General features: G+C 41.5%; 1 protein-coding gene across 1 annotated transcript in view; it reads left to right on the forward strand.

Annotated features, from left to right (window-relative positions):
* LOC309568838 (uncharacterized protein) overlaps window positions 1–22,490 on the forward strand; it is a gene marked incomplete at both ends in the record, with an annotated part of 45,030 nt that extends 22,540 nt beyond the window's left edge. The window contains 4 exons of the mRNA XM_082274623.1: window positions 11,337–11,374; window positions 13,231–13,311; window positions 19,274–19,626; window positions 22,295–22,490. Coding sequence (XP_082130749.1) covers window positions 11,337–11,374; window positions 13,231–13,311; window positions 19,274–19,626; window positions 22,295–22,490 — 668 coding nt within the window. The remainder of the gene's footprint in view (window positions 1–11,336; window positions 11,375–13,230; window positions 13,312–19,273; window positions 19,627–22,294) is intronic.
* Between the last annotated feature and the right edge of the window lie 872 nt (window positions 22,491–23,362).

The raw sequence follows: 23,362 nt of genomic DNA on the forward strand, positions 1-23,362 counted from the left end.
GTGGTCATAATGTTTTGGCTGATTTCTGTGCTTATTTATTTGTGTGTGTGTGTAATATAACTTACACACACACATATATATATATATATATATATATATATATATATATATATATATATATATATATATATATATATATATATATATATATATATATATATATATAATATATTAGTGTGTAAGTTATAAAATGTATATAAATAATATATCTCATTTTTTTTTTTTTTTTATTGTCCATTGACAGACGCAGTAGCAATGCTTCTTTACCTTTGGGTTATGCGCTATTTACAGGAGTAGACTAGGCAGTGAAAAAAAATATCACTGACGCGCCTATAGGGGCTGTCCTTCTCGGCATAACCCCCCCACACACTGTGCTCTCAAATCAGTTTCTTGCTGCCTGGTAAAGGAGTAGGACCTAGGTTTCCTGCTCAGACTTCGGTCTGAGGTTTTTTTTTTTGTTATGTTTTTTGTTTTGTTTTGTTTTTGTTTTTTTTGTTTTTTTAATTCTAAGATTAGGAATTCAGATTCTTTTTGTCCTTACTGAGGGATCTCGTAAGGGTTTGGCTGCGTCTGCTGCGACCAAATCCAGATGGAGTCAGCAGACGGTTGTTCAGGCTTATTCATTGAAGGTTCAGGTACCTCCTTTCCCTGTGAAAGTGCATTCTACTAGAGCGCTGAGTGCCTCTTGGGCCTTTCATCATCAGGCATCTGTTGGTTAAGTGTGTAAGGCGGCGACTTGGTCGTCCATGCATACTTTTACAAAAATTTTACAAGATTGATTGATTGATTGGCATCTTCTGATGCCTCCTTTTGGCCGCAAGGTTTTTTTTTTTGTCTTTAAGGGGTCAAACTTTGTTTGTGGGTAAGCTCCTGTTACTGGTTGAGCTTTTTTCTTACCCAGTTGGCTACCATTTTTAGCCTTGGAAATAACGTTAACTGTTTTTTTTTTTTTTTGGTTGCGTTCTTCCCACCCCTCATGCCTATACTGCTTTGGGATGTCCCAAGGGTAAAGAAGCATTGCTGCTGCGTCTATCAATGGACGATAGAGAAAACTGGATTTTTGTAAGAACTTACCGTAAAGAATCCTTTTCTCTAGAGTCCATTGACAGACGCAGCACCGGCCCCTCCATAATTGGGATGGTTTGTGTTTTCTTTTTACTGCTTGCTATGAAACTGATTTGAGAGCACAGTGTGTGTGTGGCGGGGGGGGGGGGGGGTGGTTATGCCGAGAAAGACAGCCCCTATAGGCTTGTCAGTGTTTTTCTTCTTTTTTTTTTTTTTTTTTTTTTTTTTTTTCACTGCCTAGTCTACTCCTGTAGATGGCGCATAACCCAAGGGTAAAGGAGCATTGCTGCTACGTCTGTCAATGGACTTCAGAGAAAATTATTTTAAGGTAAGTTCTTACAAAAATCTATATATAATATATAGATTTATGTATTTTCTAATTTTAATTAAAAAAAAAAAAAAAAAAACTTTCTGTTCAGTATATAGACATTAGGGAATCTGAACAGTTCCATTATTTGCCTGTAACAACCTATCAGCTCCTAGCTTTCATTCTCCATGCTGCATAGAAGAACATGAGAGTCTGATTCTGACTGGTTGTTTGGGCAATAGGCAATTGGAGCAATAAATAACCTCCTATATATTTCCCCCCTATATCTATACTATACAAAAACCATGCAGTATATATACCAGGGATAGGCAACATTCAGGGTTTCAGCTACTCTATATATTCTTGGTTAATTTTTCCCAATGGGACAGCATATAAGATATTACATATTTAAATAAAACAAGGCAAGATTGTCAATGGTTTAGATACAGTTGCCTATAGCAGTCATTCACCTTTTAGATTTCCTTTTCACAATATTGCTGGATTTAGGAAACCACCTCCAAAATAGTAGCAATCTCCACACTTTTTTGGGATTCAGTTGAGGTGTGTGTATGTATTACAATAAATATATTGCTATTTAAGTTTTTTGCATTGCATTTGATGTTTCAGATTTCTGGCAACAGGACAGTCCTTTGCATCGCTCCACCACTATTTTCAGCTGGGTGTGAGTACAGTGGCCAAGGTGACCCATGAAACTTGCCAGGCGTTGTGGGAGGAGCTGCATCTGGTCGTGATGCCAAAGCCTAAAAAGCAACTATGGAAAGACGTGGAAGATGAGTTCTGGATGTTGACAGAGTTTCCCAACTGTATCGGAGCCCTGGGTTGCAGACATGTTAGAATGAAGATGCCCCCAAACGTTGGGTCAAAGCATTCAAAAAATGTCCCGATTGTCATCCTGGGTTTGGTGGATGCCTACTATCGTTTTATTGGCATTGATGTTGGGGCTTATGGGAATGCAGACAATTCCAATATATTCAGGGAGTCCACAATGGGACGTAGCCTGTATGAGGGATGCCTAAAGATCCCACCTAAGAAGCCTCTGCCTTGTACAACAGAGCCAAATCTCCCACATGTGATTGTGGCAGATGAGACCTTTGGACTGACGGAGAACCTAATGTGCCCCTACAGTGGGAATGAACTTGCCCCTAAGGAAAGGACCTTCAACTACCGTCTGAACAAAGCCCGTCAGGTGGTGGACTGCGCCTTTGAAGTCTGCACCTCTAAATGGCGTATTCTCCGGTCTGAAATACAGCTGGATGTGGAGAATGCCATTAAAGTAGTACAGGCTTGCTGTGTGCTGTACAATTTTGTCCTGGAACGGGAGAGAAGATCTTCATACCCTGTGCCAAGGAACACTGCTCAAGATGTGCCTGTCATGGACTTGCAGCCCACTAACTATGCCATGAACGTTAGAAATGCCTTTGCAAAATTTTTTGTGTCCCCAGCGGGGAAAGGTCTCTTTGCAGGATGAATATTTATTATTTGCATTTCCACACCTATAAAAACACTTTCTGTTTTAATCCCCCCCCCCCCCATTTGTTGTGGTCCCTGCAGTTCTTCAGTACACAGTGGGGACAGGCACCTACACCTTTCTCTGTTGTATGCTGAATATCAGCTGTGACCCATTCCCTATCACAAAAAATACTATGCTGCTTTAAAAGGAAAGGTGTATGCTCACGATAAGAGTGCTGAAGCTATCAGAATTTCAATAAACCCTCCAACAGGTCAATGTTATACTGTATATATTTTCCCGGGATCATTACTATCTGCTACTCTATCACTAGGATCTCCATTGCCATTGAGAATCTGGGCCTATTCTAAGGTTGTTTTCCAATGTTGGCAGATGGCCACACTTGCTGCCATAAGGCAGCGTCTCAGTATACCCTTCTTGGCCTTAGGTTGGACCCAGGAATCACTGAGAGAAAAGGTTAATCCCTACATGTAATTCAGGGGTCTCCAACTTTCTAAACAAAGGGCCGGTTTACTGTCCTCCAAACTGTAGTGGGGCCAGACTGTGGCCAGTGGGAGTAGATATTGCCTCAGGCTTGGTGTTCAGTAGGTGTAAAAAAAATTACCCAGCACCCCTGTGGTTAGCCATATGAATAGGTATAAGTGGGAGGAATAGTGCCCCAATCATTGGTGTCAGTGGGGAGAATAACGCCCCAATGTTGGTGTCAGCGGGAGCAATAGTGCCCCATCTTTGATGTTCGTGGAATGAATAATGCCCCATCAATGATGTCAGAGGAAAGATATTTGCTTCATTATTAGTGCCAATGGGGGAAATAATACCCCATTGTTGGTGTCAGAGGGAGGAATAGTGTCCCCCAAGAGCCAGATAAAGGCAAGAAAAGAGCTGCATCCGTCCTGTGGCCACAGTTTGCCACCCACTGGTCGACTGACAGACCACTTTTCTGCTGTGGTATTTTTTTTGTTTTGTTTTTTTTTTCCTCCTTTCTTTTTTTTGGACTTTGGACACCATGCTAGGCCTGGGCTTCTTCCCTTTCACCCCCCTTCCCTTTCTGCTTGTTTTTCCTCCTTTTGGGGGTTTTGCAACTATTTGATCCTTCTTGGCAATTGCATTATTTTGGATTACTTCTGTTCTAGGTCGTGATGTTAAATGTTATTAATGTTGATACCTCACTTCTTCATGTTCTTTGTTTTGCTGAATTTTTTTGAATAAAGGCTATTTAAACCAAAAATACTATGCCTCTTAAAAACCAATTAAAAAAATAAATAAAAAGTTATATTAACAAAGTATTAGTGTCCGGCTGTAATAAATGAATTTGGCCCTGTACCATGCAGTTGTTGTAACCAGTCACAGTGGTCACACTTGTAAACAAAGGCTGTTGCAACCTCCTGCTCTGTTTTCTCCTACAGTGATAGGCTCTGTAGGAAACACTCAGTGTGTGGGGGAAACAAAAAATCAGAGCAGTGCAGTGTCACTATAGTGACATTGTACTGCTGTGGTTAGTGATCAGGTACAATGGCTGGCTGCTCTGATATCACTGTATGCCAATGCAGCCAGCCAGTGTCTCTGATCACTAATCACACCAGACCAGTGTAAGCGAGCAAGTGTTCCTGATCACCTCCACACCAGTCCCAAGTGTCACAAGAGCAGTGTAAGCCAGTAACCGTGTTCCTGATTGCCTCCATACCAGTGTACGTGAGCAACTGTGTTCCTGATTGCTAGCCATGCCAGTCCCAGTGTCCCCAGACCAGTGTAGGCCAGCCACAGTGGAATTGATTTGCTAAATCCTAGAGAGTGCAAAATCTCATGCAGCTGTGCATGGTAGTCAATCCGCTTCTAACTTCAACATACAGCATGTTCATTTAAACTTTGACAATAAAACCTGGAAGCTGATTGGTTTCTATGTACAGCTGCACCAGGTTTTGCACTTTCCAGTGTTAGTAAATCTCCCCTAGTGTTCCTAATTGCTACCACACCAGTGCACCTATCAATAGTGTTCCTGATCACCACCAGACCAGTGTAAGCCAGTCAGTGTTCCTGATTGCTGCCGAGCTAATGACAGTGTAACAAGACAAGTGCAGCCAGCAACAATGTTCCCGATCACCAGTACACCAGTGCAGTGTTGCCTCTATCTGTCGTCTGTATTGACCCTAGCCTGTTTATTGACCAAACTTCTGTCTGCCACCTGACCTGACCTGACATATCTGCTTGTCCTGCAGACTACGTTCCTGCCAGGCACCAGTCCCAGCTATCCCCTGCAGACAACTGCACTCCTGGAACCACAGGAGCTCTTTTGTTCCCCCTTTTTCAGTCTCCTGTACTTCCTGGCCGCTTAGCATGGCAGGTAACCACTTAGTAGGCTAAGCTGAGGTGAGGCCACAGATAATGTTCCACTAAGCTATATACTTCCTGACCACTCGTACAGAGGAAGCATTACAGTACACAGTATTCGTTGATTTTTGTGACAGACAAGAAGCTATGTTCGGTACATAATCAGTTGAAACATTGAAAAATTCTCACACATGGTATCCCCATACTTGAGAGGAGTAGAGTAGCGGAATGTGTGTTTTGGGGGGAAATTCCAAGTATGATCATGCTGTGTTATAAAATATGAAATGTCTTTTTTAAATTACAACTTTTTGTAAAAATCTTGTTTTCTTGCTGCATTTTCCAAAACTTTATGGCAAAAAAAATGAGAAAATACTCACTATGCCTCTCAATTACTTAACTGGACACTTGCACCCCCTTCCTGCCCAGGCCAATTTGCCACTTTCAGCGCTGTCACACTTTTGTCAATTGCAACGCTGTCATGCAACACTGTACCCATACGACATATTTTTTTTGGAGACCGAGCTTTCTTTTTCTGGTATTTAATCACCACTGGATTTTTTTGTTTTTACGAAAAACGACCTGAAAATTTTGGGGGGGGGGGGGGGGCCTTTATCTTAGTATCATCTGTCATAAAATTTTGCAAATAGGTATTTTTTCTTCTTGCCTGATCAGTGCCCTGATTATCAGTGTAAACCATGTATTCACTGTGCCCTGTCAGACTTGCCAGTTATCGACTCTCCTTTGCTCACACACACAGTGTGGTGAGGAAAGGAATAACGATAACCAGCAAGTCTGTGAGTAGCTGTGATTGAACACAGGTGATCACATGGTAAAGGGCTATTGTGATTGGCACGCTGTAGCTGTCTTTTGACTATAGCGCGGGCAGGAAGAAATAAAAAAAAAATACCTTTTGGTGAGTAAACAGCCCAAAATGTTTTTCTTTTGCGTGTGTTTCTTTTGTCCTGTTGCTCCACAGCCTCCAAAAATGAGATAGTCATGAAATTTAGATGTGTAATTCACGTCCTATGCAAGCTTGAAGGTGCTCCTTGGGTTTTGGGTCCCTGTGTGTGGTTAGAGTGCAAAGTGTCTCACATGGGTATCCCCATACTCAGGAGTAGCAGAATGTTTGTTTTTTGGCGTGTAATTCTAAAAGCGTCTACTTACTGCTTGTTGTGATATTTTGTTAGAACCTTTTTTAATTTTTTTTTTTTTTTTTTTTTTACTTAATTTTCCAAAAAACTACAAAGAAATTAACGATGTCTCTTACTAAATAAGAAACAAAAATCGGTGTAAAAAGTGCTAAACTTCAATATTGTGATAAGTGCCTAATCGATGTAGGAATTCAATAATAATACATACAAAAGTGCACAGTGCTGATTTCATAAATAAATATACATATCTACATGTGTGTGTGTGATCATCCTATATGGTGACAACACGCATACATATCTTAAATTGAATGTGCAAACTATGCTGATTTTTAGTACTCTAATATGTGCTAACAAATTAAAAAAAAATACTGTGACCGTATATAAATACACTGAATAAAATTTGTAACAATCCATAAATACTAGTGCAAATATGCTGAAAAATTGATCACTGCATGAATGCTAAATCATATAGCTAAAATCATAAATATTATAAAAAATATAAAATTGCAGATCATTAGTAAAAAAGAAGTCCCAAGAAAGAGTCCAATAAGGTGCAACAGAAAAAATGTGCAGAAAGTGTCAGCTGTGAAGCACCCTTTGTGCTGCTTCCACCAGTCTCCCCAAACTAACTCACCGGATGGAGTAGCTGGTAAGTTTATAAACCAGCAGTAAAGCTATTTAGAATGTACAAGTTGATGTCCTACTTCACTGAATCCTCCTCAGACAGACATCCATATGACCTCAGACAGGGGTATATCATATGTGCAGGAGAAAGTAAAAAGCCAACATAGCGTGATTCTGTACAATATAAAAGACTTTTATTAAATAAAATGTAACTCCCATTTGATAAGTGTCATCCTAACACTAAGGAATCTGGCATAGGTACAGTTTCGTAGAAACAATATGGCTAAAACTTGTGTAAATAATCCATCTCTGGCTGCTGCATCCCTGGCCGTCAGAAAGAGATTGACATGCGCAGTGTCTCCCAACGTCCTAGTCCCGCCCAACTAGTTTCGTCGTTGACGTCTTCACTGAGCTCTTACTAAATACCTTGGACTTACTATACTTTCCAAAAAGGGATCATTTTGGCAGTATTTGTACAGTTCTGGCATTTTTAGCAAGATGAGATGGGCAGTCAGTACATCAGGACTGATAAATTTCAAATATATACTCGTCCATAGCATGTAGACTAAAGCTGGATACACACTATAAAATTTTCTTTAGATTTTTTTTTTTTTTTCTTTAGATTCATTAAAACCATATAATAATGAGGTCAAACCTAAACACTTTCAATTTGTATGCAATCGGGCAGGCCCATGCACTGCCTGAAAAGTAAATCTAAAGGAAATCGAAACCACAAAAGTTGTGTATCCAGCTTAACAGCTTAACTTTCCCACAGGCTAAATAATATACACTAATTTGAGTTATTTTTACCAAGTAAATGTAGCAGAAAACATTTGACCTAAATTTATGAAGAAAGATTTGTTTGCAAATTTTTATAGCAGAAACAGATGTTAATGTTTTTTTTGTAAATTTTTGGTCTATTCTATAGAAAAAAATAAAACCCAGATGTGATTTAAGTACCACCAAAATCTGTCTTAAAAAAAAATATATATATAAAAAAAGTAAATTGGGTACAGCCTTACATGCCTGAGTAATTATTTAGTCAAAGTATCAGAGCGCTGAAAACTCTGGACAGGAAGGGGTCTTACATGAAGGACATGGTCAGGCTCCAAAATGAAAATGGGAAGACAGGCTGGATGTTATATGCAGAAGATACATGCTTTGTCTATGCTGCATTAAAACTACTTACCTGCCTGTCCGCCCCTATAATGTAAGCGGCGCAATGCCGGATCTATAAGAAATAACGTGAATGCGCAGGAGTGATGTCATCTCGGTCCAGCCAATGACACCGGCCACGGCCAGAGATCAAGACCCAGAAGCTGGCCGCCCAAAGAGGTGAGCGGCCAGTGGGGCCCTTGGTGAACGGCACATTGCTGGATTCAAGGTGAGTATAGTTCCGCTTTAAATTGAGCAGATGTACTGGTCGTAGATGCACAATTTTCCATTTTGATTCTATGTGGCTGAACGAAGCACAACATTACTGCGCACAATACCGCTGTGTGCATAGGTCTATAAAATGCAATATTGCTGAATGCAGCATTTTTTTTTCTGCCCATAAGCATGAGCCCTTATGTTTGAATGCCACTATATAATTTAAGTTTACACTTTATTACTTATTTGTTTGATAACAGGTTATTCAGCCTAAACTTTCAGTTAGCTGCAATTGGTGCAATAATTCAGAAACTCACAAAAAAAATATATACAGTATATATTACTGTGCAAAGGTTTTAGGCTGGTGTGAAATAATGCTGTAAATTAAGAATGCTTTCAGAAATGAAAAAAAATACAACTGTTAGGAACACTTAAAGAGGTTGTACACCGAGAAAAAAAAATTTTCTCTTCTTTACATCCTGAAAGAGAAACCCATAATGAGCTAGTATGCATCGCATACTAGCTCATTATGAAATACTTACCTTAGAACGAGCCCCCGCCGTGCCGTCCGCTTACCTGTATGACGGGCGACATGTATAGTCGCCCGTCTTCCGGGATCGCGGCATCCGGCCATCTGATTGGCCGGAGCCGCGGTGACGTCACTCCCGCGCACGCGCGCGGGAGCCGACGGTTACGGCACGGGGCTCTGAAGGAACGGCACGATCTGCCGTTCCTTCAGAGCGCATGCGCCAGTGACGTCACTGGCTGCATTAAAGGTAAATATCTCCTAAACGGTGCATGTTTAGGAGATATTTACAGTACCTATAGGTAAGCCTTAATATAGGCTTACCTATAGGTACAACTTCCCGAGGAGGGTTTACTTCCTCTTTAAAACATAGGAACTGGGTGCAAAGAAATGTCAGTAGATGCTCTGCACTGATGAGTCCAAATTTGGCTGTAACAGGAGGCAGTTTATACTCCAAAGGGCTGGAGAACGGTACAATATTGAGTGTCTGCATGCAACAGTAAAGCATGGTGGAGGTTCCTTGCAAGTTTGGGGCTGCATTTCTACAAATTGAGTTGGATATGTGGTCAGGATCAATGGTGTCCTCAGTGCTGAGAAATACAAGCAGATACTGTACTTGCCCATCATGATGTACCATCAGGGAGGCATGTGATTGGCCCCAAATGCAGCAGGACATTGATCCCCAAACATACAGCCAATGTCATTAAGAACTATCCGTGTATGAACAAGGAGTCCTGGAAGTGATGGGTTGGCCCCGCAGAGCCCTGTTCTCAACATCATCAAGTCTGTCTGGGATTGCATGAAGAGACAGAAGGATTTGAGGCAGCTGACATTACAGAAGATCTGTGGTTAGCTCCCCAAGATGTTTGGAACAACCTACCTGCTGAGTTCCTTCCAGAACTGTGTGCAAGTGTACCTAGAAGAATTCATGCTGGTTTGAAGGCAAAGGGTGATCACACCAAATATTAATTTGATTTGGATTTCTGTTCATTCACTTTCCATTATTTTTCTATTCATTAATAAATATAAAATATTAACACTAAGAGTCCATTCACACTGCCGCGACTTGTGAGGTGACTTGTGTGCCCTCAAGTCGCCCCAAGTCGCTTGACATATCAAAAGCAATGTTAATCAATGAGTGCCATCTTAATTGGCACTACTGAAGTCACTCCGACTTTAGAAAAGGGTTCTGTACTACTTTGAGGCCACTTGTATCCGACTTGTCCCATAGACTTCAATGGGAGTCGCCTCCTTATCTTATTTGAAGTGACTTGTGATCCGACTTTCCAGGAAGACGGAAAATTAACCATGTATTCCCCACATTGCAGCCATGCCTACAGTTCCTATATACCATTATCTCTGCCTGGTCTGTGTGAGTGGCACTGGTGGACACTGATACGTGACACTGGTGGACACTGATACTTGGCACTTCTGTGTAGGGGTATATATACACACACACATATATGTATATATACACATACACACATATAGGTGTGAAAGTAGCGGAACCCTATGCCTGCGCTAATGAAATTATTTGCAGGCATAGGGTTCCACTCCTATCACACCTATATGTCGCGCTGAAAGTCGGGCTAACAAGTCGCCCCTTATGAGGAGACTTAGAGGTTGCGGTAGTGTGAACCGGCTCTTATATTTCTGAAAGCATTCTTAATTTAAAGTATTTTTTTCACACCTGCCACATGGCAGCCAGCATCCCCCCCCCCCCCCTCCACTGCCTCATTCTAGCACGCACAGTAAGCACACAGTGCAGAGCAAACTAAAGCCCCTCTTCCCCTTCTTCTAGGCTGTGCTGTTCTCCTATACAATATACACAGACAGGAGGAGGGGGGAGGAAGATGGACACAGCTCTTCATGCCCTGTGCTGCGCTGAGGTCTGTACTGATTGCAATATACATGAGACTTGCAGGTGAAGGGGGCAAGTTTGCAAAGAAGAAAATAATATTTGCAGAGATTTGGGAGGGGGCACTTTGGGAGTGGAGAGAACTTGTGTTGGGGGGGGGTATGTCTAATCCTCCTCTCCCCTCACCTCCCCTTCCAAAGCACCCCCTACCACATACAGAATCCTTCTACCCCCCCCCCCTACTTGGCACACTTGCCCCAAACTTGAATGCAATGCTGGCTGCCAAAGAGGGGCACTCTGGGATTCCGGGCACCTCACTAAAGATTCGGGGCATCAAAATGCATCTTCAAGTAGACGATAATCCTTGCATTGCACTGGCCCTGACCCACACTGCATGGTAGAATTTTTAGGTTTCCTGGAGTTTAGCCTTACCTGCTCAGGAAAAGTAGGTGAAAGGAAGATGTTTTTTTCCGACTGCACCATAAGTGTATCTAATTGGTGTTAAGGAAACTAAAGTTGGGTTTTAATGGGAAGTCCTGGGGAGATATTAGTCAAGCCATTATGATTTGACTTCACGTTCTGTAGCTTGTCCTTTTTAAAGTAATCTTCTGTTTCAGATGGTGGAGGCAAACATAAAACAGAAAAGATGACACCAGTAAGTAGCTCTAGTTCTTCACCTATTTGTCCATTCAGCTGAAAGGGAATGTCAGCACATTGTTGGTACCCCATGGATTATTCCCTGTCAGTTTTTATAGCTGTCTGTGCCCCTGTTAAAAATATTCACCCTCTCTATATGTCATGTTTACCATTATCATTGAAAGTAAAAGAAAATCCCAAATTTTCGGTTGTCTACAGAAAAGTAAAACAGCGGAAATCTTCTAACGGGGACACTAGTTCTGGTGACCTGGGGGTCCCCAAAGAATTCCTTTAATTTGCAGGGATCTCCTCTCACTTCCTGTTTGGTTATGGGACAGGAAGTGAAGGGAAATCTCCACAATGAGACACAGATGGTAAAAAAAAAAAAAAAAAACTGACAGGGGTTATTACCCTCCCTTACTTGATCCAAAATGAAAAAAAAAAAGTTTTGCTTATAGTTCATCTTTAAAGTTGTAATGCAGTAAGGCCATCAAAGCCAAAAGGCTTTGTATAATTAAGGTAATATACTGTAAATTACATGATTTTAATGTTACTTGATTTGTAACATTTCCCACATTTCTTTAGACTGTTTGATATATATTGTTCAATTCAAGTCAATTTCTTTTTCTTTGTATATTACACCTGGGATCACCAGCCACCCGCTTGTAAAAGTAATCTTCTTGAGCCACTCCTTTGTTGCCTTGGTGGTATGTTTTGGGTCATTATTATGCTGGAATACCCATCCACGACCCATCTTCAGTGTTCTAGCTGAGGGAAGAAGGTTCTTATCCAAGATTTTACAATACATGGCCCCGTCCATTGGGCCCTCAATGCAGCATAGTCGGCCTGTACCTTTAGCAGAGAAACAGCCCCAAAGCATAATGTTTCCACCTCCGTGCTTGACTGTAGGGATGGTGTTCTTAGAGTCATAGTTGGCATTTTCCTTCCTCCAAACATGGTGAGTCCCCCTCCTCAAGAAGGCACATGTACTGTCATGCCAATGAGCATCTAAATGATTCAGAGAAGGATTGGGAGAAAGTGCTGTGGTCAGATGAGACCAAAATTAAGCTCTTTGGCATTAACTCCACTCGCCGTGTTTGGAGGAAGAAAATTGCTGTGACCCTAACAACACCATCTCTACAGTCAAGCACAGGGGTGGAAACATTATGCTTTGTGGCTGTTTCTCTGCTAAAGGTGCAGGCCAACTTTGATGCATTGAGGGGCCAATGGACGGGACCATGTATTGTAAAATCTTGGATGAGAACCTTCTTACCACAGCAAGAACACAGAAGATGGGTCATGGATGGGTTTTCTAGACAGACAATGACCCAAAACATACCGCCAAGGCAACAAAGAAGTGTCTCAAGAAGAAGCACATTTGGGTCTTGGAATGGCCTAGCCAATCTCCAGACCTTAATACTATAGAAATTTAATGGAGGGAACTGAAACTTTGAGTTGCCAAGAGACAGCCAAGAAACCATAAGAATTTAGAGAAGATCTGTAAAGAAGAGTGGACCAAAATCCCTCCTGAGATGTGTGCAAACCTGGTAACCAACTACAAGAAACGTCTTACTTCTGTGATTGTCAACAAGGGTTTCTCCACCAAGCACTAAGTCATGTTTTGCTTGGGGATCAAATACTTATTTTACTCACTGAACTGAAACTTATTTATAGCATTTGTTGTATGTGTTTTTTTCTTGATTTTTGGTTGATATTCTGTCTCTATCATTTAAAATATATGATAAAAATTATAGACCCTTCATGTCTTTGTAAGTGGGCAAACTTACAAAATCTGCAGGGGGATCAAATAATTATTTTCCCTACTGTAGGTAGTGTACACCGATATAAACGTGTGGTGTTTTTTCTGCTTTTCAGCTGTCAGTAGAAGCAAAGAAGAGACGAAGTGGTCCTCAAGTCCATGGGGATATCCTGAGCTTGGAAGAAAGAGAAGCGAGGGTAGGTGCATTCGGAAGGCCACACAAAGGCTAAACCATTTTTACAGACTCACACTGGGGTTATGTTAATTATTGCAGAGAGCAGAAAGCCATTAAAACTATTAGTCAGCTTGTAAAAGCTTTGTCTTTATGCCAGCTGATTTTTTTTTTGCTATATTTAAAATTAAAATAGAACTTTTACATAAAAACTAAAAATGTGCCAACAGGCAGGCTCTTTTATTCAGAAGAAACATAATGGGGGATATTTACTAAAACTGTAGCACACAGAATCTGGCGCAGCTTTTCATAGTAACCAATCAGCTTCTAACTTCAGCTTGTTCAATTAAGCTTTGGCAATAAAACCTGGAAGCGGATTGTTTACTATGAACAGATTCTGTGTGCATCAGCTTTAATAAATCTCCCCCACTATGTCTCATCTGCAATAAAGGATTCTCATTTGCCTGTTTGTTGCATCATTCCGACACAGCCAGTCCAAAATGGCAGAAGAACTCAAAAGAAGATTGGGCAAAGACGACTGCACCAGCTAAGGGAGCTCACGGACATTGCGTTCCTGGAGGGGAGGTGAGTAGGATTGCCACTTCATCCCTTTAAAACTGAACACATATTAGGGGTAAAAATATATTTTTATTAACCACTTACCGCAAAGTGACGTACCCCTACATTGGCAGACTTTGCGTGGTTATACCGTTGTTTAGAGATGGCGGTCGGCTTTCCGGCGGTAATGACCTATGAGGCTCGGGAGCCTCTCGATCGTTACCCCGGCGAGCGGGAGGGGACGTCCTCCCGCCGCCTTCCACGGCTCTGCCCCGGTCTTCTGTCCCACCAGGAGACCCGACCAACCAGCCGGCTGGATGGAGTCCCGATCTAAGTCGGATGCGCCTTCGATCAGGTCTCAATGACGTAACCCGGAGGCTGCGTCCATGACGTCACGCCCGGGTTACTCTGCTGCTAAAGGCGGCACATTCAAAAAAGTGAGTGTATTCAAAAATGCCGTTTTGCATACAGGGAAGTGTAGTGGAGGGGTTTGGAGTCTTTTAGACCCTCGATCCCTCCATAAAGGGTACCTGTCACTGCATATTGCTGTCACAAGGGATGTTTACATTGCTTGTGACAGCAATAAAAGTGATCAGATTTTTTTTTTTTTAAAACCTGTGTTAAAATAAAAAAAAAAAAATAAAATAAATAGGAAAAAAATAAAATAATTTTAGCCGCCCCCGTCACCGTTAGCTCGCGCATGAAAGAAAACGTATATGGAAGTCGAGCCGTGAATTAAATCACTGTTCAAACCACACATGTGAGGTATCGCCGCGATCGCCAGAGCGTGAGCAATAATTAAAAAAAAAAAAAAGCTACACTCTAACTCTAAACTGATAATCGTTAAAACATTTTAAAGCGTCGCCTATGGAGATTTCTATTGACCGTAGTTTGTCGCCATTCCACGGGTGTGCGCACTTTTAAACCGTAACATGTTGGGTATCTTTTTACTCAGCGTGACATCATCTTTCACACTATACAAAAAAAATGGGCTAACTTTACTGTTTAGTTTTTTTTAAATGCAGTGAAATGTGATTTTTCCTAATTTTTCCAAACAAATGGCGTTTGAAAGACCACTGCGCAATTACCGTGTGACAAAAAATATTGCAATGACTGCCATTTTATTCTCCAGAGTCTTTGCTAAAAAAAATATACATAGTGTTTGGGGGTTCTAAGTAGTTTTCTAGCAAAAAATACTGATTTTAACTTATAAACAAAAGGTGTCAGAAATAGACCTGGGGCTTAAGTGGTTAATGTAGAAAAGTTGTAACGATAAACAAATCAAGTATAAGGGCTCTTTCACACACTCCGTCCGTTGGACGGAGTCCGTTTTTCTCAGCGGGGGATCGAGCCGCGGATCCCCCGCTGAGCAGCAGGAGGACAGCTGTGTCTCCGCGCTGTGCGGAGACACAGCTGACAGTTCCCCATGCATCTCTATGGGGGAAATCGGATGTCAACGGACCGTCAGTCCGTTCTCATTCGATCCCATCCGATCCGCTGGACGGATGGAAAATAGGGTTTCCATCCGTCAAGATTTGACGGATCGGGTCGGATGTCAGCAGACATGTCTTCGCTGCCATCCGATGCCCCATAGGAATGCATGGGGGGACCGTTCAGATCCGCCAAAAAAAACGGACAGGCGGATCTGAACGGTCCGCCTGTGTGAAAGGGGCCTTAAAGACAGTTCAGGTGTATAGGATCCAAAATTCGAAAACAAATAAAATCCAACAGCAGAAAGCATTATTGGAGTTCAACAATTTATAATATATTAAATAATTGGGAACCATGAAGCCATACAAATACAGAGTTAAAGAAACTCGTTATACCAGGGAAAGCTTTTGGCTATCCCTCATAAGAAAATGTAAAAGAAAAAAAATACAAAAAAAAAATAAAAAAAACTGTCAGACATCAAACAAAAAGGTCTGTAAAGGAAAAAAAAAAAAGAATTATTAATTTTCAATTATAAGCGGAGGGAGTAAAAAAAAAAGAAAAAAAAGGGAGAGAGGGGAAAAAAAAGAGAAAAAAGGAGGAAAGAAATAGAAAAAGTATGGTGGGGATATCAGGAAAGATAATAAGATAATAAACTACTATAAGTAATGCACAGCAATAAACAGTAAACCGGCAGGGGGAGGGACCAGGGGAGGAACCAGGGAAGGCCATAGGCAAGCTCCCGAAATTACAAGTCAAAAACATTTTTAGCAATTAGGGAGAAAAGAGCATATTTTTAAGGGAGTCAGAGGAGGAGAAATGTGACCAAACCAGCCATAATGTGATAAAGATAGGGATTATTGCGCTCAGCAGTAAACTCACAATAAAGTGCTATAGGGGGTCATGACCAGCATGTGTCTCCACAAGAGCTCCAGATTATCCTAATACTGTCTCCACATCCAGTGTGTAATAAGCCAGAAGTATAAAGGTAACTCCTGGACTCCGGAAGCCTGAGAGATTCCAAAAGTGGAACTTCCGCTTTAGGTGTTCCTACCCCCCTGACATGCCACATTTGGCATGTCATTTTTTTGGGGGGGGGAGCGGGTACCTAGTTTTGACAGGTACCCGCTCCCACTTCCGCTCGGAGCGCCGCGGCGCCCTGAGCGGAAGTTCTCCTCTCTCCCTCCCTGCAATCTTCTGGGACACGTCAGAGGCCCCAGAAGATTGCCGGCCAATCACGGCTCGCAGCGCGACTCGCGCATGCGCAGTGGGTACCCGGCTGTGAAGCCGCAAACTGTAACAGCCGGGTGCCCACAGCAGTGATGCCGGCGCCGGGGGAGAGGATCGAGGCTTCGGGCGGCTGCATCGCTGGACCGTTGGACAGGTGAGTCAAATGGCTGGAACTCCGCTTTAAGTCCAATTTGCTGCTGAGACAAGTAGTTTGCACCGAGCACTTTAAGGACTTTACTTATTGATATATTCACCTATTTACTGCTATTTATATTCACCTATGAATTCATATTGGTTCATTTATTTATGCGATATATGTGAGACATAACACTGTTTATGCACTAGCACTTTATTGTGAGTTTACTGCTGAGCGCAATAATCCCTATCTTTATCACATACTGCGTTTTCACGTTTTTATTGCTGCTCGCTAGAGGAAGAAATTCCCTATTTTTCACATTTATTTATTGATTGTCAAATATCACTCTGTTTGCGCAGTTCTTGTTTGGTATAAACCGAATTTTGTTTTTCAAACCAGCCATAATGCCATAAATTTACTGAGCACTTATTAATTACACAGGTTCTGTGGCTGAGTAAGGTGGTAATTAAACTCACTTATTGCCTTATGTGCATTTAATTAGCCTCAAAACCTGTGTAATTCATGTGTTCAGTTTTAAAGGGATGAGATGGCAACACTAGAGGAGAGTATTTTTCCACTTAAAAGAAGAATTATGGACTCCCGTATAAAAATATGTGCCATGGCACCGAATTGTAAGTACATCTGCACTGAGGAAAATGTCACAAATACCTACTGATCCTGCCAGTAAAGTCCACCTCATGCTTCCTGTGGTAGGTGACAATGCAGCTGCGCTTTTCCTTAATTTAGAGAAGTGTGGTCACCGTTATGTAAGCTGTGTCTGCTTATAACACAGTGGGATGAGAAGACATTGCAGAAGTCTCGGGTATCATGTCACTGCTGAAGCCTTGATCTTGATCAGCAGTAGGCCACAACTAGATCTGCCAACTTCTTTCTGGATTGACAACATTGACAACATTGTCTCTGGCAAAAACACTCCTGTAAAGCGCAGATGGGAGGATTTGGCTCGCTTATGGAGGGTAAAGGGTTTTTTGTGCATCACCTATTAAAGCGGATCTTCACTGCATCTGATCAGCACAAACCAAAAATGATATTTAATTCATTTTTATTATTCAAAGCAAACTCCCCCATCTATCCATGTCTCCATCCTTTATTTTGTTGAAAAATCACTTTGAAAAACAACCCCCTAGCATTTCTGGTCGTGGCCATCTTGAGTAAGGGCAAACGATTCATGTAGCATTCACTTCCTGGAATTAGCTCAAGCATGCATGTAGGAGAGTGTGCTTAGCTGAGAAAGCCCATCCTTCCCTTATGAAGACCCCTGGGATGTATGACATCTATTGCCTAGGCAAAAAAAACAGAAAGTAACTTCAGAATTGTAAAAAAAAAAAAAAAAAAGTTTAAACAAGTAAATAGCAAAGTATATCATATCTATTTACTAATGCTAGCAGCATGAGGATTAAAAATAATCAATGTTGATTGGGAGATTAAAGTTCCACTTTAACTTGATTTGGGACTGGATTAGGCTGGCCATGTGCAGAGCAGATTTGCTCCTTTGGTGGCCCTATTGACACCCTCCTGCCCATCATACTTCAAAGGTGCAGGGAGACAAATTGTTGGCCTAACAGCCCCAGCATCCAATCAGATGCAGGCACTGTTTGGGCATTCTGTTGGCAGGACCGGCTGCCAGAATACAACAGTCATAGAGGGAGATTCAGTCATGTAAGCTGTTTAGCTCTGATGGAGAAATCTGTTATTTATTTATTTCTATCTATGTGTATGGCTAGCTTAAAGCCCCGTACACACTATCAGATTATCGAACGATCTGTCGTCCGTTTTTTGTGGCATGCTAGTCTAATGTGGAAAGTGAAGAGGTTATTTTCATACGAATTTTCCCGTACGACAGAATTCTACTTCAGAAGTGATGTCATGTGTTGGATTGTTTTGTATGTCTTCTTTCATCTCTGAGCATGCCTAGTCTTGCTCTTAAGATGTTTTTCCGTCGAAATCTGTACTAATGAGATGAAAATCGGACGTTGTTTTACGGACAACAAAAATTTTATAGCCTACACATCAGGATTTTGTTAGCCGAAAAGTCGGAGTTGGCTGTCGAAAGCACCATACTAACAATCCGAAAATGGGCAGATCGGTCGTCGGACGAATTTTCCCTTCAGATTTTCTTATCGTGTGTACGGGCCTTAAGACTTCACATAAAAGCCTTTACATCAGTCTTTCTCAACCTTTTTATCCAAGAGCAACCCTTGAAATAATTTTCAGGTCTCATGGAACCCCTAGTAAGATTAGTCCATTGGGGCTGATTGGGAAAATTCCCCTTACATTGGTGTTGGTAAGTCTGAAGAATGCTACCCTTAGAGGTGGCCAGAATGACACACTTGCGGTCATGCCACTGGTTATTCCAAGTGGCATTGGCCCTAGAACTATGCAGACACCATCAGATGGGAGGTCGGTTAGCCAGAGCTCTAGGAACCCCAAACCAAACCTGGAGGAACCCTGGGGTTCCACAGAACCCTGGTTAGGAATAGATGCTTTAAATTGACTTTGCATCTCTTGCTCTTATTAAACCATGCTGCTCTGTTGAAGGGAAATAAAGATAAAACTAGAAATCTCCCTCTAATGCTTCCTCACAAGCTAATAATGTTTTTTTTCCTTCTCACAGCGGCTCAGAGTTCTGGAAGGCAACATAAAACCATTCATGCAACAACCCAGTTTTACGTTTGAACCTATAAGAACATCGTCAAATATAAAAGTAGAAAGTGCAGATGTTCCTAGGATAAAGAAAGATATTGAGAACATGGACTGGTGTAAATGTGGTCACTGTTTTCAGATGTCCACAGTGGAAGAGTCTGTGTGTTGCCATGAGATCTCTGGGTTGAATTACCCGCTGAACGATGACTGTATCACCCTGCACCCGGCCTTCCAGAAACTGTGTCTCGAAAAGGATCGCTTGGACTTCCTGTACCGATTTCTTGGTCGGCTGAAGAAAAGAAATGACATTCCATACTATCTCCAGTAAGTATGATATGTACACTGTAAGATGGTATCCAGACTTGTTGATTTGAAAGATTAGAATTGCCTGTCCCCTCACCTATGTGCTGAAGTCTTACCCACAGCAGGCCGCTATGTCACTAGCGTGTCCTTACCACTCTGATGGGACTAGTGACATAGCAGCTGGCTGATGGAAGGACAATGGGATTTAGCACTGCTTTTTATTTATCATTTACAGCTGGTATAATAGTTGGTTAAGTGGCTGCTTACCTTTTCGTTTTTTTTGCTTGACCTAGCACAGATTTTTTTTCTGTTTTATATTGGGAGAAGACTATTTAATCGTAGATCCCCAAAAAAAAAAAAATATGCGGCCACAAAATGAATTTGGATGAGATACATTCAATTTCAAACTGTCAAAGGAGTTCTTTACTGCTAGAGCGATAAACATGTGGAACACCCTGCCACAATTGGTGGTTTTAGGGAGTATAGATAAATTCAGAAACTTTTGGATGGGTTTCTTTTTCGAGCACAATGTGCAGGGATATGGAAAATAGTAGACAGACACACATGTAGGTTAAATGGATGGACTGGTGTCTTTATTCAACCTTACCAACTATGTAACTATAATAAAAACCAAGAGGAAGGCCGAAATTTTGGAAAAATATGATATCAGGGAGAGGACACTCCTTATATACTGTATACCATAAATATAGATTTACCAAATGTACTCAAACAAGTGCAAACCTAAGGAAGAACAGGTTGGTTTTAGAGCAGGGGAGGTAATAAACACATACATTCCTTTTCACTTTACCTCAACTCGAAAACCAACCTTTCTTGACGCGTTTCACCACTCCTGGCTTGCCCATAAGGATAAGGGAAGTCCTGTTGTTGTGGGCAAGCCAGGAGTGGTAAAACGCATCAAGGAAGGTTGGTTTTCGGGTGGGGAAGGTGTATGCAGAAATTTTTCTGACTATTGATAAATACGGAAAGAGGAGCTACGTTATACTTTTGGAGATTGGAGACGGACTACAGCAGCCAGCACCTGGATTGTCCATATATGATAAGAGGAGCAGGTCTTGAAGGGAGCTATCGATTCAAGTTTGGACACATGATTGAAAACACAAGGGGGAAAAAGAAACCTAGTTAATCACTTGCTGACCGCCAGTAGTACATACTGGATACTGCGGCAGGTCGGCTCTATTGCACGAAAAAACGTATCTGTGCGTTGTTTCGTGCAATAGCCAGTGGGGGTGCTGATTAGCCAGAGGGGGAGCCAATCAGCAAGTCCAACGGACGCGATGCCCGCTGCCACCTACGATCGCTCCACGGAGGGACAGAATGGATATTCGCCTATGTAAACAAGGCAGACCACCGTTCTGTCAGAGATGTAAACAGGGATCCTGTGTTCCTGCTATCTAGGAACACATGTCTCTATGTTCATCAGGTGAGTCCTTCCCCCACACAGTTAGAAAGCATCCCCTAGGGACACACTTAACCCTTTAATTGCCCCTGGTGTTAACCCCTTCCCTGCCAATGTCATTAGTATAGTAACAGTGCACATTTTAGCACTAATTATTGTAGTGATGTCACTGGTCCCCTTCAAAGTGTCAGTTAGGGGTCCGATCTGTCCGCTGCAATGTCACAGTCCTGCTAAAAATCGCAGATCGCCGCCATTACTAGTAAAAAATAAATAAAAATGACATAAATCTATCCCCTAGTTTGTAGACGTGATAACTTTTGGGCAAACCAATCAATATACACTTATTGAGATTTTTTTTTTTACCAAAAATATGTAGTAGAATAACTATTGGCCTAAAATGATAAAAAAGTTTGATTTGTTAATTTTTTTTTATTGGCTTTTTTTTTAATAGCAGAAAGTTAAAATATATTTTTTTTTTCTCAGAATTGTTGCATTTTTTTTATTTATAGCGCAAAAAAGAAAAATCGCAGATGTGATCAAATACCACCAAAAGAAAGCTCAATTTGTGGGGAAAAAAGGACATCAATTTTATTTGGGTACAGCGTCGCACGACTGCGCAATTGTCAGTAAACTTAACGCAGTGCCAAATCGCAAAAAATGACCTGGTCAGGAAGGTGGTAAAACCTTCCAGTCCAGAAGTGGTTAAAAATAAGGATAATTTTGTAAGGGAAAAAGCAAAATCTCACACAGTGGTGGGGATACACTTCAGGCTCCTTTCACACGGCCGCTCCGTGTGAAAGGTCCGCTGCGGGACTTTTTTTTTTTTTTTCCACGGAGCGGATGACATTTCTGTCATCCTCTCCGTGTGCCCGCATATCATCCCATCCGTTTGCGGATGATATGCGGACCTAATGTAAGTATATGGCACTGCGGATGTCAGCGGATGACACCGCTGACATCCGATTTTTCTTCCTTTCCGTTTTTTACACGGATGAAAAAATAGGGTTCTGTTCCGTTCCAAAAAACGGAACAGAACTGAAAGGAGGAAAATCGGATGTCAGCGGATGGTATTCCGCTGACATCCGCAGTGCCATTCACTTACATTATGTCCGCAAATCATCCGCAAACGGATTGGATGATTTGCGGACACACGGAGCGGCCGTGTCAAAGGACCCTTAAACAGTACTCGTTATAAAAGTGGGGGTTTTTTTTAACTTTTGTTATTACAGTTTATTCCTCTTAAGCTAATCCAATGCTTTTACCTTTTTCCAGCAAGCTGCGCCGTATGTCATACAGGGCGTTTGTGGTGTGGGCTCACGGTTTCCTGGATAAGCGCAACTGCAAACCTGTCCCAGCTTGTGTGGTGAAAGTTGTACAAGAACTTCTGCCCTACCCGGAGGAGCTAAATGTCGGATATATAAAGATATACGATTACCCAGCAGCCATAATGGCTTTGGATCATATTTAATACATTTTTGTACTTTTATAAGTGTTCTATGTATGTATATATATATTTTTTTTACCTAATAAATATCTTGCTTCTGTCTGGTAAAAGAAGACATTTTCAAAGGGCATTTCTTTCCTCCTTCAGAATAGTATGGGCTTGATTTACTAAAACTAGAGAGTGCAAAATCTGGTGCAGCTCTGCATAGGAACCAGCACACCTATAGTAAAAGGATCAGGCGCCAGTTGGAGTGCACAGACCTAGGAAAAACCTTGTGACAGCAGACCGTCCATAGCTGCTAGAGATCCCCCTTGGGGTAAAGAGGCAGGGGGCATAAAAAAACACATCCAAAATTCTCTGTAAAGCGCTTAGGACATAGGCTGTGCCTACAATACCACTGTGATTAGACTTTTAGCAATGTCTTGGATGATGAACATCAAATAAACATAAGGAACACATAGTGTTCACAAAATAAAAAGTGGGACTTTATATGAGGTGTGGCCAGTAAACACATAATGATATAATGGTAGTACGTATACACTTGCTGGTAAGCATAACATCACGTGTTTATTAAAATGTTCTATAGAAGTTGGCGTAGGTACAATAGATACATAACCAATCAAAGGGGACATAAACAATATACAAATGGGTAATATGAGAAGACCATAATAAATTGTAAAAACAATAACAGAAATAGACCAACAGACATAGAAAATGTAAATACAACATGATTATTGGATGCATGCTGAAATAAGCAATAAATATACAGTACATGGCCTCCTTAGCTCGACGCGTTTCATGAAAAGAATTTCACTTCATCAGGAGCAGGCACAATTGAATTAATAGGATAATTATTGTCAATGAGGCTGTTGGTCACCCAGGAATGCGTTCGGAAG

Source organism: Pelophylax lessonae (genome assembly GCF_965119305.1).
Source record: "Pelophylax lessonae genome assembly, chromosome: 12".
Classification (NCBI taxonomy): domain Eukaryota; kingdom Metazoa; phylum Chordata; class Amphibia; order Anura; family Ranidae; genus Pelophylax; species Pelophylax lessonae.